At 47.7% G+C, this 20,606-nt stretch overlaps 1 protein-coding gene across 2 annotated transcripts in view; it reads right to left on the bottom strand.

Annotated features, from left to right (window-relative positions):
- Nucleotides 1–20,606, bottom strand: part of LOC135911176 (uncharacterized) — a 330,618-nt gene that overhangs the window by 303,700 nt on the left and 6,312 nt on the right. For both annotated transcript variants that reach the window (XM_065443366.2, XM_065443367.2), the window contains exons 2-4: nt 13,999–14,063; nt 7,574–7,701; nt 5,012–5,059 (exon numbers count right to left, since the gene is read on the bottom strand). In XM_065443366.2, the coding sequence (XP_065299438.2) occupies nt 5,012–5,059; nt 7,574–7,701; nt 13,999–14,060 (238 nt within the window). In that variant the 5' untranslated portion in view covers nt 14,061–14,063. The remainder of the gene's footprint in view (nt 1–5,011; nt 5,060–7,573; nt 7,702–13,998; nt 14,064–20,606) is intronic.

The raw sequence follows: 20,606 nt of genomic DNA on the forward strand, positions 1-20,606 counted from the left end.
AGTCTCTAAAGCCGCTCGAGTTCGCTCTTCTCCTCGGGCGGCCATTTTTTTTTTCTAAGTATGCCTCATCAGTCAGTCCCTTTCAACATCAGTCCCTTTCCACGTAAGCATAAGGCTCGGAGCAGGAGCTATGGCGCTTGAAAGTAACCTGGAGCCTGTCGAACCAACCGACTGAGCTATCTTCCCGGGCAAAATCCAAGGGGCACGAGTTCAAATCACCTGTTGTGTTCCTTTTTTTTTCTCCCCTTTTTTCTTTTTTTCTTTCTTTTTAATGTCTTTTGCTTTATTTTATCTCTGTACAGGAACCCTCCTCAAAAATTATATATATCCTCAATTATATATGGCCACACATGTGCAGGTCATAAATACCAGGTTCTCTAGCCGAGAGCCATCCGTGCGGTATAACCGAGCTCAGATTGGTCCACCTTGACTGATCAAATAGGGTACCACTCTAGGTTAAATGAGGCGTACAAATCCTGCGGGACCCGCCTTGGTTGCTCAGCGGCTATGGTGTTAGACTGCTGAGCGCGAGGTCGCGGGATCGGATCCCGGCCACGACGGCCGCATTTCGATGGTGGCGAAATGCGAAAAGACCCGTGTACTTAGGATTACTAATAATAATATTTGGGGTTTTACGTGCCAAAACCACTTTCTGATTATGAGGCACGCCGTAGTGGAGGACTCCGGAAATTTTGACCACCTGGGTTTCTTTAACGTGCACCTAAATCTAAGTACACGGGTGTTTTCGCATTTCGCCTCCATCGAAATGCGGCCGCCGTGGCCGGGATTCGATCCCGCGACCTCCTGCTCAGCAGCCCAACACCATAGCCACTAAGCAACCACGGCGGGTGTACTTAGGATTAGGTGCACGTTAAAGAACCCCAGGTGGTCGAAATTCCCGGAGTCCTCCACTACGGCGTGCCTCATAATTTGAAAGTGGTTTTGTCACGTAAAACCCCATAATTAAATTTTTAATTTACCTCTTGCGGGGACGGTAGAGCATCCGTCTCCCGTGCAAGAGGACCATGGTTCAAATCCCGGTGCCGCGCAATTCTGCACCGGAAAATACAAAAAAAAACCGTGTGCTGAGAAAATTGCACAAACCGCCCTGGAGCGCGGCCTGATCCCGGTGACCAGAACCGGTAACGCACTCTCTCACCAGAGCAGGATTGGCCACCCTGGTGCAGTACTTGGCCATAACCTTCTATATATGAATACAACAATCAAACCCCGGCCCTCAGTTCCCAGTAGCCGCGAAGCAACTGACCTCGGTGGCGGTCAGATCTGTGACGCTGCAGAGGGTGCTAAGAAAACCTGGCTACGGACTGGCCGCCAATGGAATCTGAACCTGGCAACATTAAACGTTAGAACGCTATCTACTGAGGCGAGTCTAGCATTGTTATTGGAGGAATTAGAGGGTAATAAATGGGATATAATAGGGCTCAGTGAGGTTATGAGGACAAAAGAAGCATATACAGTGCTAAAAAGTGGGCACGTACTTTGCTACAGGGGCTTAGCGGAGAGACGAGAACTAGGAGTCGGATTCCTGATTAATAAGGAAATAGCTGGTAACATACAGCATTAACGAGAGGGTGGCAGGTCTTGTTGTGAAACTTAATAAGAGGTACAAATTGAAGGTGGCACAAGTCTATGCCCCTACATGCAGTCGTGATGACCAGGAAGTCGAAAGCTTTTATGAAGACGTGGAATCGGCGATGGGTAAAGTCAAAACAAAATATACTATACTGATGGGCGACTTCAATGCCAGGGTAGGCAAGAAGCAGGCTGGAGACAGGTCAGTGGGGGAATATGGCATAGGGTCTAGGAATAGCAGAGGAGAGTTATTAGTAGTGTTTGCAGAACAGAATAATATGCGGATAATGAATACCTTTTTCCGCAAGCGGGTTAGACGAAAGTGGACGTGGAGGAGCCCGAATGGTGACACTAGAAATGAAATAGACTTCATACTCTGCGCGAACCCTCGCATCATACAAGATGTAGACGTGCTCGGCAAGGTACGCTGCAGTGACCATAGGATGGTAAGAACTCGAATTAGCCTAGACTTGAGGAGGGAACAGAAGAAACTGGTACACAAGAAGCCAATCAATGAGTTAGCGGCAAGAGGGAAACTAGGGGAATTCCGGATCAAGCTACAGAACAGGTATTCGGCTTTAACTCAGGAAGAGGGCCTTAGTGTTGAAGCAATGAACGACAATCTCATGGGCATCATTAAGGAGTGCGCAATAGAAGTCGGTGGTAACGCCGTTAGACAGGAAACCAGTAAGCTATCGCAGGAGACAAAAGTTCTGATCAAGAAACGCCAATGTATGAAAGCCTCTAACCCTACAGCTAGACTAGAACTGGCAGAACTTTCTAATTTAATCAACAAGCGTAAGACACCGGACATCAGGAACTATAATATGGATAGAATCGAACAGGCTCTCAGGAACGGAGGAAGCCTAAAAAGAGTGAAGAAGAAACTAGGAATAGGCAAGAATCAGATGTGTGCGTTAAGAGACAAAGCCGGCAATATCGTTACTAATATGGATGAGATAGTTCAAGTGGCTGAGGAGTTCTATACAGATTTATACAGTACCAGTGGCACCCACGACGATAGTGGAAGAGAGAATAGCCTAGAGGAATTCGAAATCCCACAGGTAACGTCAGCAGAAGTAAAGAAAGCCTTAGGAGCTATGCAAAGGGGGAAGGCAGCTGGGGAGGATCAGGTAACAGCAGATTTGTTGAAGAATGGTCGTCAGATCGTTCTAGAGAAACTCGCCACCATATACACGCAATGCCTCATAACCTCGAGCATACCGGAATCTTCAAAGAACGCTAACATAATCCTAATCCATAGGAAAGGGGATGCCAAAGACTTGAAAAATTATAGACCGATCAGCTTACTGTCCGTTGCCTGCAAAGTATTTACTAAGGTAATCGCAAATAGAATCAGGAACACCTTAGACTTCTGTCAAGCAAAAGACCAGGCAGGATTCCGTAAAGGCTAATCCACAATAGATCATATTCACACTATCAATCAGGTGATAGAAAAATGTGCGGAATATAACCGACCTTTATATATAGCTTTCATTGATTACGAGAAAGCCTTTGATTCAGTAGAAACCTCAGCAGTCATGGAGGCACTGCGGAATCAGGGTGTAGACGAGCCTTATGTAAAAATACTGAAAGACATCTATAGCGGCTCCACAGCCACCATAGTCCTCCATAAAGAAAGCAACAAAATCCCAATAAAGAAAGGCGTCAGACAAGGAGATACGATCTCTCCAATGGTATTCACAGCATGTTTACAGTAGGTATTCAGAGACCTGGAGTGGGAAGAATTGGGGATAAAAGTTGATGGAGAATACCTTAGCAACTTGCGATTCGCTGATGATATTTCATTGCTTAGTAACTCAGGAGACCAATTGCAATGCATGCTCACTGACCTGGAGAGGCAAAGCAGAAGGGTGGGTCTGAAAATTAATCTGCAGAAAACTAAAGTAATGTTTAACAGTCTCGGAAGAGAACAGCAGTTTACGATAGGTAGCGAGGCACTGGAAGTGGTAAGGGAATACATCTACTTAGGGCAGGTAGTGACCACGGATCCGGATTATGAGACTGAAATAACCAGAAGAATAAGAATGGGCTGGGGTGCGTTTGGCAGGCATTCTCATATCATGAACAGCAGGTTGCCACTATCCCTCTAAAGGAAAGTGTATGACAGCTGTGTGTTACCAGCACTCACATATGGGGCAGAAACCTGGAGGCTTACGAAAAGGGTTCTGCTGAAATTGAGGACGACGCAACGAGCTATGGAAAGAAGAATGATGGGTGTAACGTTAAGAGATAAGAAAAGAGCAGATTGGGTGAGGCAACAAACGCGGCTAAATGACATCTTAGTTGAAATCAAGAAAAAGAAATGGGCATGGGCCGGACATGTAATGAGGAGGGAAGATGACTGATGGTCATTAAGGATTACGGACTGGATTCCAAGGGAAGGGAAGCGTAGCAGAGGGCGGCAGAAAGTTAGGTGGGCGCATGAGATTAAGAAGATTGCAGGGACAGAATGGCCACAATTAGTACATGACCGGGGTTGTTGGAGAAGTATGGGAGAGGCCTTTGCCCTGCAGTGGGCGTAACCAGGCTGATGATGATGATGATGATGATGATGATTATCAGCTGGCGAGGAGGACCTTCCCGCTCCCCCACGCTAAACTCAATAGACCACAGTCATCGATATTCAGAATTCTTCAGACAGGGTCGCTCCCCTCGAGAGGCAGACTGAGGCTTTATTCACCAGAGGTAGAGCCGCAATGTCCGGATTGTGGCGAATCGTACTGCTCGCTAGCGCACATGCTTTGGCAATGCTCCGCGTTAAGCAGCACCGTGTTTAGCAAAGAAGAAGACTGGGTGGACGCCCTGCGAAGTGACGACCACCAGACCCGGCACCGGGCCGTCCACAGAACTCACAAAAAGGCGGAGGCTCAAGGGCTTCCCGCCCTTACGTGGGTGCGGCCCGTGTCCCCTGCCGATCACTAAACCAAGAGTGGGTGGGGAGGGGTTCCTCAGGACTCAATAAAGTCATTCCCTCCTCTTCCGGACCAAAATAAACCTACTCCTGTACAGACTCTAGAGCATACGTTGCATATGCTGGGAATATCTTGCAGTTAAGAACAAAAATGGATATAACGCAAAATTTCGGCTTCCCATTCGGCTTTGTTATAGCGCAGAATTAATACATTACCGGGAGTATAGTTCTCTTAGCACGTTGATACATATTTCCAATATACCAAATCTACAGATAACATTGTCTTTCTAACATATCTGTGTAATGTATCCAACGTTCCATGTTCCTTAAGAGAGCTTGCCGAAATTTTGACGAATGAAAATGAAATTCATGAATTCTGGTGATAACTCTGCTAAAATAACGAAACGGCCTCAGTACGCACCGAGATGAAGGCCTCTACAATAAAGCAACTGGAAACGCGTCGTTTACGCGTTTTACACTTACCCAGGTCCTTGCAGGACTTGGTGTCGCAGTACTCGGCGTTCACGTACTCTAAAAAAAAGTAACGTGAGGGTTAGTCGACAGCAGCACTAAATGGGGTTCCCAAGGTTTTGTAAAACTCCTTAAAGCTCGGAATCTCGTGCATGCGTACTGGACACCAGAACACTTTCTGGATCCCTAACAGTTTCTGCACAGCCCCCTAATGCCTCCGCACTTCGCGCATGAGCGGAAGCTAAGGGGGTCAGCAAACGGTTTCAATATCTTTCTAAATACTTCGCATGTGCATGGTGGACATGAGGCTACCTTTCTGGATCCAAAAATGTTTTTGTAAAACTCTTCAATTCCTTGAATCTCACATACTTCAATTACCTGGGTCCCCCAACGATTTTCCAAAGCGCGCCTTATAATGTTTCATTTCGCGGATGCGTGGTGCACTGAAGGCTACCTCACTGAGGCCACACAAAGTCTGGGCCCTCAGAGAAATAGCCTCTTATTCAGCGCGCATGCACGAGTATCTAAGTTATTATAGAGCTTTAGAAAAACGTTCTGGAACCTAACAAGCTAGCCTCATGTCTCCCATGCATGAGTTTGACACGGTGTTACTGAGGATATGATGAAGTGAATAAGCGCGACAGAACGAGGTCCTAGAAAGAAACAGATACACAGAGACAGCGCGGAGAAATTATTTCAGCGGCTCATAGCGCACGCAAAAAAAAAACACGGCTTCGTTTGGGCCCTTTTGCATGCTTTTTACGTACTTTGGTGCACGCCTGGCAAATCTCCCAAATTTTTTTTTGGCATAGCGGACCAGCTCAAGCCTACGGCAAATGTTTCGCGTCAGCAAAAAATGATGGCAGCGCCCATAAAAAGCGACCATTCGTAACCGCGCATCAAGTCCGAACCGGGCTCACATTTTGTAACGGTCAATTCAGTTTTCTTTAGTTCTTCAGTTGACATCCTTTGCGACGCTGCCAATCTAAGTGATAAAGTTGACCTCGCAACGCCGGAGCGTTTGAACTACTGTGAAAAAATAATGGAAAACCAAATTGATCCTTTCGTACACGCGGCACCGTATTTGTGGACAAATGGAAATATCCGTAAAGCTGGATTGACACGAAGACCGAAACGCTCAGCAACTCCACAGGCGGGCATGACATGGCCGTGCTGCTTCGGCGAATCTTAGGGAGGGAAGCTCATCGGCGGACCCTTCTTAACCACGCGATTCGCCGGCACTGGGTGAACCACGTCCCAATGGTCTGTGAAATGAATAAGCTATGCGATCCTACAGTAGATCATCCACCTTCGAGGCACACTAAATAAAAAGCATTTGAGGAGTTCGTACTGACAAATGATTCTTTTATAACTATTTTCTATTTCTCGTAATAGCTCGACTATTTGAAGAGAAGATCGGGGTTTAAATTTCATTCTCCGCGCAAGTGTGCGTCCATGTGACGTCACATATGTTAAAACATTTCTTTTTCTTGTTTGGGCCATAGTGGCGCAGTATATTTTCTTAAAAGTTGCTCAATTCACTGTTTCGCTCCTTTACAATAGATTATAGCCCACCTTGGCCAACAAATTCACTACGCCAGAGCAGACAATGCCGCTTTTATGACTTTACAGCGAGCTGCTGTGGGAGCATTAGTGTGGTGTTGCCAATTGTCGTTCGCTATGAATTTTCTCATGGTTCATGAGCGGCCTTCTTGACAATACATAAGGGTTACTTAGTAACACTGCTCCAAGTATTCTTGCCTTCAGTGTCTCGTTCGGCAGCGAACGCTCCGAATGTTCGGAAGAAGCAAAAAGATTGAACGACGAATTGGACGTAGCCTCAGATACGAACTCAGCGCTTTATATGCTGACGACTTTGATTCACAGCTTGCAACGACGGTATGTAACTGAACGTTGGCAGGAACGTTTTTCTTTGTTGACCTGCGGTCTTCTAGGATGTTTCTTTTCGTAAATGTGGCAATCTCTATCAAGATTTGGTACAGATAAAAAATGCTCACCGTGATATCTTTGTATAATCAAGGTGGGTATCTTTATTACTGAGTTTCACAACCTCTACCTTCGCTTCAAAATTGCCTAAAATAAGATTCATATCTTACGACACACTATGAACATTAAGAATGGATTCCGTGTGCTTTACGTTACCATGCAAGTTGCTGTTATGTAGCTAATTAGGCCCCAACCAATGCACATAGTGTTTTTGATACCATAAAGAATATTTGCCACTAGAAAAGAAATGCGTTTTTGAAATCTCCTGGTAAAAACACATTAAATGCATACATTTCATTCAAATTATTGAAGAAATTAAAAAACTAAATTAACGTGTCTCGTCTCCCTTTAATTTGTTCCAGCAGTCGTCTCATGAGAACATTTCAGTTTTATACACATATTTGAATCGGCACTTAGAAATTCGGCCCGAGCTAAAGCTTCCCTTTAAGTCACAGGCTGATAAAACAGCCGCTGCTATATGGCCGCTGAAAAAAGGGCTATTTCGGCTGCTCTGTTTTAGAGGAGGCTGAAGAGTACGAAACGGAAACAGAATAAGCCATCGCTTACCTGAAAACTTTTTGACATAAAAGATGGTCGGGATGGCGACCAGCAGGAACAGGATCATCGGAATCGATCCAATTAGACACCAATAATTGGCCAGTTTTTTTGTGATCATTTCCGCGGGTGCCCCGGCTCTGCATCGCCAAAGCAAAAACAAAGATGTGGCAGATTGCGAGTGGCTGTCATCGTGAAAAAGAGAACATGCGAGCGAATTTATGCTGCCGCGTCATTTCAGCTGAAATTTTGCGTGTTGCAGTGATAGCCCTCGTGAGATTTCAAGTGTACCTGCATCAAATATTTTTATTTTCAGTTTGAAAACTATGTTTCGTATCACTGTACCGCTTCTTCAGGTGTACTTATGGAATAGGCAGATGCTACTTGTGCCACAAACAGCACTGTCCTGGTAGCTAATTAAAAGCTTTCCCTACTTGTTATTTTGTTATTCACCGAAGACCGTCTGTCGCACTTACGAAAGCAAACACGAGCATGAACAATTGGTCACGTTCATTTAGCAGAAAACATACGCCTAGCACGACTCTCCTGATATGCGCCCTTAACCCTTTGTGGTGTCATATATTGAGAACATAACTTACTGCTGGTTCGTGCCACTTACTAAACCAAATGTAAATCATTGTACAAGAATGAATTCGTTTATTTCAGAAACGAACATGACTTCGGTATGCTACCGTTTGGTAACATCGCACCATAATGTAGTGCAAATCTACGCTCATTACTGTCAGTAGGAATGCACTGAATGCCTACCGATGGCCGTTTGTGGCAAACTCCAGCATTAAACTATAAAAAAAATTATGACCACCTAATTCCGGTTGCTATCGAAGAATTCGTTTAGCATGCTTTCACTGGTATTTATTTGGGGCCTCTTTGCTACACTATGTGTTCTCGGTGATTTTATAGGTTTTATAGGTGGAGCATGATGGGTAGATTACTTGTTAATTTCCTGTCCAAACCCTGTATGAGGTTCATAAACCGACCTTGATGAAGTGGTGGTCGATGTATCGAACTAGTACCGTTTGCCCCCTGCGTACGGGTTGGGTTAGACGCCTTTGTTATGCGGCGATACCTTCGGGGTCGGCCTACGAGAATAGTTAGACAGGCGAAATCTCGGTAAACTCCCAGAGAATGCTGAACGCATACAAAAAGCTGGACTGCATTGATCCAGAGAGGAGTGAACCAAACTGGGACATTGGAGAAAAAAAAGTCCGAATGTTAGAACCACTAACTCACCATGTTACCAAGCGGTCACAAACACAAATGTGAGTGCCTAGTTTTTGTGGTAGAAACGACGCTTTCAAACAGTTCGTGCCAGCATTTATGATTGCTGCCATCTCGTACAGCATTACATAATTCGTGTGCTATCCCCATATGTGCGTGCTTTCGTCAACGGGCTATTCGCGCCTTCACCATGAAGCGACTTGGCGTCCTTGGAATGTTCGAGGTTGCCCTGGCCAAGAAGATGTGCCGCTGGGGCGAAGGAAACCCGATATGATGCATAAACTTTCCAGCACGACCCGGCCTGGGCGCATGACGAAATAACCGTACTCAACGAACGTCCGCTGTACGCCCGATCTTACCGACCACTGACCGATGAACTTTGCCACCGGAGGGGCGCATGCATCAAGCATGCGCACTTGTCGCAATTGCCCAAATCCATCTTCTCGCTGATCCTTCTTGACAATGGCTTACGAAGCCCACGGAACCCTTGCTCCATGATGCGCAGAACGTCATGCGACCTATCTGCCAACGCCATCAGTGCACCATGAGCGCGTGGCAGGCTGCTGCTGACTGACCACTTTCGTTGGCATCTCGACGAATCCTGACGACCATTACATGTCGTTCTTAGGTGTGTTGTGGTTCTCGTGGCGATGCTGACACTCCACCCTCTGGATGGTGCATACGAGTGTTGTTTTGATTGGCCAGGACGTTAGAACTTGCCGGCTACCAAAGAAACTCTCTCGAGCAGCTCATATAGTCACCCCGACAGTCGCTGGCTACGAGGCGCGTGTTTATGATAGAAGGTTACCATGTTCCGCATTGCTTTTTTTTTGCTTTATGCATACTCGCAGTGTTGAAAATCGCTCCTTCGGGAATTGTGCAGCTTTTTTTTAATTCTAAGCTTTCTTTGTCCAACACTCCTTGGTTTTGTTTGTGTCGGTCAGCCGTTTGTCGGGTTCTTGCCCATTAGATTGACATTCACTTGAAAAAAAGAAATAAGCAAGTCCGGCGGCGAAATTGCAACTTCAGACCCACAGGGCAGCAGCCCAAAGCCCTAACTATCTGGCCATAACCTCACGTACTCTTCTCTCATGTAAACGCCAACCAGTTCTTTGAGATGATCACGGCGGGTTGATGAATACGATTCCCATACTATGGCACGTACCCTTAGTGGGGGATCAGACAAGAAGCGTGTCCGCGCGTTGATTATGATGACGATTATTTCCATGTAATAGCACATGCCTACACCGGGGAAGAGTAATGGGGAAATACAAGCCTCTATAAGCCAATATAGCACATTCGAGCGCTATAATTATTAAAGACGCGATATTTGAAAGGTAGTGGCATTTCATTAAGCGCTTGATGAAAGCTTCGCTTCAGATAGATTCCAAGATGGGCGTTGAATCTGTATATTTTTTTTACAGCGAAGCTGTTCATGGCTATGATCGCGGAATTCATTTGTGGTGTAACGTCGACAGAAAACCCTCATAATCCATGGTTCATACCCCCAAATACATCGGCCCATACACCCCCGTAAGCCAGAGATAACAAGCATTCAGCAAAGCGAAGCGAACAGCGAGTGCATTCTTGGGGCTCACGCATACAACAATCAACCGCGCACGTTTCAATAAAGCACAAGCTCAAAGCAGGCATCCGAACCACATAATTTATGATAAGATGCTCCTGCGCCTACATGCAATGCTAAGCACGTAGCGCGGCCCGCATACCTTTCCCAGTAAAGATTACTGTTGCCCAAGCTTCCGCGGCGACGACAGCTTGACTATAGCATACGGAGCAGGGGGTGACATAACTACACATTCGTACGCAAAAAGAAGAACCCGCCAAGCAAATTATTTGTGCTGTGACGGTGCTACAGGAAGGCCACGTCTAGAGAGGGCTCCTGAAGAGCAGCGTGGCATGTACGGGGCACGGCGAATTTTTCTTCTCTGTCTGGTCCACTCTTTGCAGGTGCACGAAGTAGCCAAGCGCAAGCCAAGTCACAGGCTGTCGCTACAGCCTAGGTTAACAAGGTAAAGTGGAGGTGAATGTCGCCACTTGAATAATTTCAACTTACGTCGCAATGGCTAATCGTTCTAGTTGTCGTTTACAGCTTCGCTGTACAACCACCCATCAGTGTGGATTGAAGACATCTTTTTTTTTTGCAAAAGGTTGGACGGCTCATTAGTGGAGAATTCCCATAAATATGCCATTTCTTTATACTGTATATTATGGCAGAAAGAAAGCGTATTCACCATGGAATGGAACACCGTTTATTCGATACATATCTTCACGGTATCATTTATACGGGCAGCCACCGCATGGGCTCATCGGATGGCGCATTGAACATGCGGCTGAACAGAAGTCACGCGTTCTAATCATGGCCACAGCAATCACATTGCAGATACGGGCTTAATGCAATAACTGCTCGTGTATATACCGCTTTTGGTACAAATGAAATGCCGTGAGAAAAACATAGTCTTGATGACATCAAATTTTGGGCCTTTTGTTTGACTCTCGTAAATACTAAAAAATCATTTCACGTAGTCAGCGACGGAAGAACAGGACGCACCCGCACCAAGCGCTGACTTGCAACGCTGTTTTTTTTTATCCGGAAGAACATACTTATATGAGCCGACAAGTAAATATTGAGTGCGAAAAAGCGAGGCCTATGTGATGGAATAGGTTCTAAGATGCGCCAATTTCACCGCTTACGCACAGATACTTTAAGTCCTTATTGGCTAATCTCAGCGCTGTCATGTGCACAAGAACTGCTATCACAATCTTGTAACGCATAGAGACACTCACACTGTCCAATAAATAGTTAAAGTGCCTGAGCATCAAAGAGGCGGAAGTGACACTTCCTCTTTCGTCATAAAGATCAGCGTTGTGGATGTCTTTTTATTCCGCCTTGTAATGCGCCGTTTAAAGCTCATAATTATTCTGCAGTCCTCCAATACGCCTCTCATAGAGCCGACGCTGCTTTGCCACTACCATTTGTTGTAAAACCTTTTTCTTCCGGCACCTTTGCTTCGCCGATCATAACCACATATCCGCTCGTTAGAAGATCTGCTAACTCGACATTGCAACAAATGAATTTAAGCACTGCGTTGACTCTCTATAGAGCTATTTAGACCAGCCGTTTCATAAATTTGCTCTGTTAATTGCGCGAAGTACATATACTATAGCCAATGACCAATAGTGATTACCTGGCCGATTTATTCTGGTGTATTGCGAACTTTCGTAACGGGTCTTTTGGACTGTCAACAGACAACAGTTGACAAAAAAAAAAGTTTCTGTAGGAACCATCAGCGATGATTGTCAATGTATGTAAATGGAACGAACGAACGAACGAACGAACGAACGAACGAACGAACGAACGAACGCACGCACGCACGCACGAACGAACGAACGAACGAACGAACGAAGGAACGAACGAATGAATGAACGAACGAACGAACGAACGAACGAGCGAGCGAGCGAGCGAGCGAGCGAACGAACGAAGGAACGAACGAACGAACTAGCTAGCTAGCTAGATAGCGAGTGAGAGGGCTAAAAGAAGGAGTGAACTGTAGAGAGAGAGAGAGCGATCGTTATTCTCGCAGAGTTCGAGCAACCACGAAAAATGACGACGGGGCCAAAAAAAAAAGACGCTATTCACGTTAAAATGATGGCCATAATTCCACCGGTCATATGGTTAGGAGAGTATTTGCACAAAGTACATTCGACTGTTTCCTACAGGGCTCCGATAGGGTTTCCAGCAATGCGGATCCTCTTCTCGACGTAGGAGCACCAAAAATAAAAGCCTGCCGGAGCTAAATATTCAGCTGCTCCCAGAGCAAGACAACGAATCGCATGGCGAATTTTTTCGGTTCGTGGTGAAGCTCCCAGCTCGAAGGTCGCTCTCAGCCGGGACGTGGCACTCAGAATGAGCCAGCACTCCGGCAATTCGACTTCCACCAGCCCAGTGTAGACGCGCGGGGCCAGAGGGCACTAGAGTGCTCGAAAGCAACTAGTCGAATTTCCCAATGGGCAGAAAAACTCCTATAGGCACATTCCAGGCGCGCAATTTTTCCAAGGGCTGTGATCCATTTAGTGGAGCGGGAATATTCGAGGCTTTCGAATAACGAATCAAATATTGCCCTTTTCGACTCGGTCTTCGAATCGAATGCTCTGTTTGTCCGTTCCTGCTATATGCAACGAACGCTTCATAACGCGCGATATAATGACAAGCTTTCAAGCGTTGTGGATATACTGGAACATGAAGGCTGTTTCATAGAAATCATGAAAACGACTGTTCAATATTCGAAAACAATTAAAAAATTATTAAATGTTCCAGTCGCTTTACTTCCGGCACTATTCAATTCGTACTCCATTTCGATTCAAATCTTAATATTCGCCTACCTCTGCGACAATGGTGCTTCTCCTCTAAAAATAAAAAAATATATATATATTTCGCTTGTTATGCTGCAGCAACCCCGACAGCTAATTTTTTTAACCCTTAGATTTTTTTCTGTTACTTCTTTCGAATGGCTTCCTGTGTAAGAGAATTCAAAAGATGCGTACTATGCGAAAATGTTACGCTATATGTGTTCAACTTTCCTGTATTTTTGTTTTCTTTTTCGTGCGTTCTCTTGTTTTCTCTTTCTTTTTTCTTTTTCTACCTTGTTTGGCTGCTTCTTTGCTTGCATGATTGCCGAAGACAGCGACAGAGGAGAAAACCACAGGACAAGCGCTAACATCAAACTAAAGCTCATTCCGGATGAAAAGGGCGCACAGGCGTGATAGATAATATTTACGTGTCTGGTATTTCCATGGCATATGCGCCAGAATTTATTTCGCTTTTGCGTTGTTGGTGTTTTACGTTTTTCGTTAGAAAAAGTTATTTTCGTTGGCAGCAAACCTTACTTTGAAGCTGGCGCATGTCCGTTCATTGCCTCTTCATTCGTCGTCCTGCCTGTGTTATTAAGGCAATCAATCAAACGTACACACTCACCCAAATTTCAGTTCTTGTAAGTGTGTGTTCCTGCCTTTATTTGCTTGCCTGCTCGTTCGTTCGTTTTTATCATATGCCTAAACCTTGAACTTTAATTGGAGATTGACGGATGCCCGTACTCTCGAGTTTTGTTGATCTCGCATTTCTCCTCGCACAACAGTCGGTGCGCTACGTCAGCGCGTATAAGAGATGCGTGTACACTCACGGCGCTCCAGGTGGCGGTTCCATGCCGCTCTCCGCCGTCGACATCATCGATTCCTCGGCCATGTTCTGCGTGAGAGAAAAGCACGACGCGCACTAAACACGCGAGTCCCTTATAACCCAAACACAATTCCACATGAACGAGATTTTTACAAACCCTTGACTTTTATTAGAAAACACACGGTGAGTATACGCTTGGGCAAAGAAGAACAGTACTCGAGACGGCATTTCATTTTACCTTCGTGTAGTAATTGTTCGGTAATTGGTTTCCCGAACTATTCACAACCGAGAAAGAGGGGGTAGGCGGGAGGGGGAGAGGGAACTCATTTCAAACGTATTAAAACGCTACTATAAGGAATGCGTTAAGTTTCCTGAACTTAAATTACAATTTTGCAGTAACCAAACTCAGCGTCGCATAAATGATACGTTGGGCATCACGGACTCAGCACCCTTAGCAGCGTAAATTGATTTCCTGTCAACCTCCTACAGAACACTACAGCTGGCGGGGGCCATAAACGCAACCATGATTTCACAGCGTGCGATCGTGTCGCGATTACTGGTCGCAAACAACGCCACATTGTTAGATCAATAATTCATTGTAATGCTACAGTAGTAAAGCAGCATGGAATATTTAATTTACTATTGGGAACAAAACACCCCGGCACGGTCATAAATGTACCGAAACAACAGAAGTTCTAGAATGCTATTGTAATCTATCACAAATTGGTTCTGTCTGAAAAACCGCTGCGAAAGCACAGACACCAGGGAATTCTCCGCTTTCGATTTCCCTCCGCGGCAGCCGCATTCGGATGGAGGCAAAATGCGAACATCTGCTTCGTGGCTCACTGCACAGTTCATCAGTCAAAGGGAGCACGTGATACTTTCAACACCTTTATGGCTGCGATGCCCGGCTTCAAGGATCGCGAACACCTTCCTTATCGACTGTACGTAAATACCTAGAATATAGGGTGCCTCAAGTGTCAAACGATGGGTGTCGATTCTTAGAAACACCCCATTCAACACCATTGTGGGGTGTCGATATGCTTACTGTACACACATGTACGCGATTATCTCCGCGACCACTACCCCAGAATGTCCACTGTCGTTGTCGCGCCTTTACTTCAGATCACGCTTAACCAACACGCCCAACTATCCATCCCACCGTGCTTAAAGGGTGCTACGACTCCTCTCTGTGACAAACCATTCGTGTCGCCCGGCCAAGACCGCGGCGAAAGCCCGGACGCGTTAAAAGGCGCCAAGACACCCGCGACAGTTCGAAACCATTGGAATTAGTGTGCCGTGTTCGTAACTGTCGTAGCTCGTGATCGATTGCGACGTTGCCTGGGTTCTGCCTGAGTTTCTCTCCAGTGCTGGTTAAAAATCCAGACCACGGGGCCAACAATACCCCCATATATGGTTCCGGCTGCCAGTGCCTATCAACTGGCGTCAGCGATGAATTCTTAACGAAGGACTGTGCTGAAAAACATTAAATAAGCTTATGCCGATAAAGTATTCCTGTCAAAGTTATATTCTTGCTATTTCGCTGTAATTTATTCATTTTAATGCAAAGCCTAATGCAATATATATATATATATATATATATATATTGTAATGAAGAAGAAGAGCACAAGAACAAGGCCAGCTAGATCGTCTCTTCCAGGCCTGCTGTACAACCAGTGGGCCAGCCGGATCGCCAGTGCTTGGCACGAGTGTGAGCCGTTCGGGCAACCAGCTGTTCCTGCTCTGCGTCACCTGCCTCCTCAGTTACGAAGAGACGTCACTCTCGGAACTGTTCAGTGCACCCATTACAATTGGTGGAAGGTGCGGGGTACTCAAGAACATCTACACCCTGGAACTCCAGTCTCGGACTCTGCCTCCCGTCATGCCAGACTCTCCCCAGCCTACGTCACCGCCACTCCCCGTTGCCTGGTCTGGCGCTGTCCCGCAAAACCATCCAGCGGTTTTCAGCGGTACGGATGAACAGGACGTCAATGACTGGTTGGCTACGTACGAATGGGTGAGCTTGCACAATCGATGGGATGATACCGCCAAGTTAAATGCCGTCATATTCTACCTTGCGGGAGTGGCTCACCTGTGGTTTAAAAATCACGGAGCCGACTTTCAGTCCTGGTCCGCGTTCAAGACCAGTTTTGCTGCAGTTTTCGGTCGCCCTGCCGTCCACAAGTTGCGCGCCGAGCAGCGGTTACGAGAGCGGTCGCAACAACCCGGTGAAACATTCACCTGTTATATTGAAGAGGTTCTAGACCTATGCAAACGTGTGGATGTGTCTATGCCTGAAAATGAAAAATTGAAGCACATTTTGAAGGGCATCGCCGATGACATTTTCTAAACGTTGATCGCCAAGAGCCCGCACACCGTAGCAGAGCACATTAACTTGTGCCAAAGCTACGACGAGTTAGGGAGGCAGCGCGAGTTGACTAGGCGCCCCTCAGTGGCTGATGAGGCCCTCTCTTCCATGACAGCATTCTCTGATCGCTCCTTCTTGCTCACACAAATCGAAGCTTTCGTGCGGTGCGGGAGGAAGTTGCACGTCAGCATTCTCTGCTAACCTTCGCTGAGCTACAGCAGCCGCTGCCGTAACAGCCTCCTACACAGCTCGCTCCTACGCTCCGGCGTTGCTGAGGCTCTACCAATGCAGCACCAGCAGTGCCCTGCCACCGCGACACTTACGCATCCGTCGCCGCGCAGCCGCCTCGTCGACCACTCGTTGCGCTACATCCTCGGCCACCACCACCCGTTCATAGTCCCGTTCATCGACCTGCTCCTGCCTTTACTAATCCTTTGCGCACGCAAGACAACAGGCCCATTTGTTATGCCTGCGGTATTCCCGGCCATGTTGCACGATTCTGCCACCGCCGCATGCTGCACTCTGATGAGTTTGTGCAGTCGCCTCCCTACGCCAACGTCCAGCCTTTCCACGACACTCATTTTAGTCGGCAGTCGCACAGGCCACCAGCCGAGCGCCCGGTCCTTACACGTCGTTCACCTTCACCGCGTCGCCGCTCGTTGTCCCCCATGCGTCGGCGCCTATCACCCACGCAAGAGGAAAACTAAGCTCCGCAGTTCAGGAGGCAAGAACTGCGTCGCCATCGATCTGTAGAAGTGCTCCATTGTCGCATTCGAACGTTGTCGATCTTACTGTGGACGGCGTCCCTACCGTTGCGCTAATTGATACTGGAGCAGCCGTGTCTGTCCTAAACGAACCTCTTTCGCGCTTTACGAAAAGTTACGACGCCACTTTCTGGGTTTTCTCTTCGCAGAGCAAGCGCCCAGCCAGTTCAGCCTTCAGCAGCATGCACAGCTAGAGTTGTTATTAAGGACGTTCTCTATATTGTGGAGTTTGTTGTTCTGCAGTCCTGTTCTCACGCCGTGATACTTGGGTGGGACTTTCTTTCGCGAAATAACGCCGTCATCAATTGTGCACGTGCTGCAGTCGAATTATCGCCTCTGTGTGACGTGCCCCTCGTCGGCGCCACTTCGCTTCCCGCTAAGCTAGTTCTTCGAGAAGACATCGCCATACCGCCGTACTCGTCTGCCGTTGTTCCCGTCTTCTGTGGCGCTATCTCTGAAGGCGCTGTCCTCTTCACTCCTTCAGAACGCTTCATGACTCGCAAAAACGTTCCCCTGCCTTTCGCCGCGCTTGACATTTCAGCCGGTTTCAGCGTCATCGTTGTCTGCAATCCGTTTCCTACAGCCCTGATGGCTCTTCGCGGCGAAGCACTTGGCCATGTTCAGCCTCTTGATGACATGTTTATAACCGACGTGCCGGATGCTTCGTATGCAGAGCTCACTGACTTCTGTGCACTTTCCACTTCTGCTCCATTGTCACCTGACTTATTCACACCTTTCATTGCCGATGACCTTAATTCCGAGCAGCGCTCCCAGCTTCTTCACCTGCTTGCCCAGTTCCGCTCTTCTTTTGATGTCGCTCAGCCTACTCTGGGTCACTCGTCAACCGACAGCCACCACATCGACACTGGCTCCAACGCGCCATTGCGGCAGCGCCCGTACCGCGTATCCGCCAAGGAGCGTCAGGTGATTAGTGAGCACGTGGACGACTTGCTTCAGTGCGGCGTCATTCGACCTTCCAATTGCCCGTGGGCATCACCGGTGGTTCTCGTCACAAAAAGAGATGGTTCCATTCGGTTCTGCGTCAATTATCGCCGTCTCAATAAGATAACGCGCAGAGACGCCTACCCTCTACCGCGCATTGACAACGCTCTGGACAGCTTGCAAGGCGCTAAATTGTTCTCTTCGTTGGATTTACGCTCGGGCTACTGGCAGGTCCCAATGTCAGCAGTCGATCGCCCTAAAACTACATTCATTACGCCAGATGATTTATACGAATATAATGTGATGCCATTTGGCCTATGCAATGCACCTGCTACCTTTGAACGAATGATGGACAATATCTTGCGCGGCCTAAAATGGAGCACGCATTTGTGCTATCGCGACGGCATCGTTGTGTTCGCCCCTGATTTCAGCACGCATCTTCTTCGCAAGTGTTGACGTCCTTGACCAACGCAGGCCTGCAGCTGAACCTTAAAAAGTGCCGGTTCGCCGCGCGCAAGCTCATGATTCTAGGTCATGTCGTATCACAAGACGACATTTGCCCCGACCCATCAAAACTTCGCGCCGTGGCAGAATTTCCGAAACCAAAGACACTCAAAGAACTCCGTGCCTTCGTCGGCCTCTGTTCTTACTTCAGGCGCTTTGTTCGCAATTTTGCCTTGATAAAATCACTTCTTACACAACTGTTAAGTGGCGCCAACGACCTATCCTCCTGGTCTCCTCCATGCGACACCGCGTTCGTGACCTTACGCCGTCTCCTGACGTCTCCGCCTATACTGCGACACTTCGACCCCACTGCCCCAACTGAAGTGCATACCGATGCCAGTGGTATTGGCCTTGGCGCTGTCCTTGCGCAGCGCAAGTCTGGCTACTCCGAGTACGTCGTTGCTTACGCCAGTCGTGCGCTGACTAAAGCGGAACGCAATTACAGCGTCACAGAAAAAGAATGCCTGGCCATCGTTTGGGCACTCGGGAAGTTTCGCCCCTATTTATACGGCAGGCCTTTCAATGTGGTTACTGACCATCCCGCCCTTTGTTGGTTATCCTCTTTAAAAGACCCGTCTGGACGCCTTGCCCACTAGGCTCTGCGTATTCAAGAATACGACCTACACGTCATATACCGCTCATGTCGCAAGCACACTGACGCCGACGCTCTGTCCCGCTTTCCGCTGCCAGCCGATACGGCCTCCCTCTCCACCATTGAGGCGGTATCCTCGGTCCACATCGGCACCTGCGCATCGGCACAGCGCTAAGATCCTTGGGTGGCCTCTCTTCTGGATCTCTTTTCTGGCTCGCCTGCATCTCCCATCTCCCGCTCCCTGCGTCGCCAGGCTGTCCATTTTGCTGTCCGGGATAACCTCTTGTATCGACGCAACTCCCAGCCCGATGGTCGCAAGTGGCTCCTGGTTATCCCTAGGACTTTGCGTTCCGACTTGTGGGCGTCTTTCCATACTGATTCACAATGTTCACACGCAGGCGTTTTGAAGACGTATGAGCGCCTGCGGCAACGTTACTACTGGCGAGGAATGTTTACTTTTGTCCAAACGTTTGTCCGCTCGTGCCCGCAATGGCAACGCCGCAAATCTCCGCCTGATCCGGATCACGGTTTATTACAGCCACTTCCGTGCCCTGCTCGTGCCTTCGATCGTGTGGGAACTCACCTGTACGGGCCGCTACCACTAACACCCGCTGGAAAACGATGGATTCTTGTCGCAGTTGATCGCCATACACGCTATGCCGAAACCGCTGCTTTACCTGCAGCGACCGCCAGTGACGTTGCATCCGTTCTGCTCCATCGTTTCATTCTTCGTCATGGCCCACCTCGGGAGCTGCTGAGTGATAGAGGCCGTGTGTTTCTGTCGCAGTTGGTTGAAGTTCTGCTTGTTCAATGCCGCATAGTTCACCGGACCACCACGGCGTACCATCGTGAAACTAACGGACTTACAGAGCGTTTCAATCGCACCCTTGGTGATATGCTCGCCATGTACGTTTCATCGGAGCATACAAACTGGGACATAATCCTCCCATTTGTCACGTACGCATATAATACGGCTACACAAAGTACCATAGGATTTTCTTCATAGTTTCTTCTCTATGCTCGCGATCCTTCCCATACCATCGATACGGTTTTGCCTTATACACCAGACTCGTCAGAATGTGCTCCCGTTTCAGCCGTCGCCCGATACGCCGAGGAATGCCGTCTATTAGCCCGAAAGTTCACCTCCGCTGACCAACAACGACAAAAAGCCAATCGTGATGGCGACGCTACGAATCCGAACTTCGCTCCCGGCACCCTTGTCTTGTTGTCCGTGCCTTCTACCACGCCTGGACTTTCGACCAAGCTTCTCTCGCAGTATGATGGACCATACCGCATCGTCGAACGCACCTCTCCGGTCAACTATGTCATAGAGCCCCTTACATCGACATCCGACAAGCGCCACCGTGGACGGGATGTTGTTCACGTGCGCCGCCTGAAACAATACTATGAACCGCTCGTCTCCACGTCGTAAGTCACCAGGA

Source organism: Dermacentor albipictus, chromosome 5 (genome assembly GCF_038994185.2).
Source record: "Dermacentor albipictus isolate Rhodes 1998 colony chromosome 5, USDA_Dalb.pri_finalv2, whole genome shotgun sequence".
NCBI lineage: Eukaryota > Metazoa > Arthropoda > Arachnida > Ixodida > Ixodidae > Dermacentor > Dermacentor albipictus.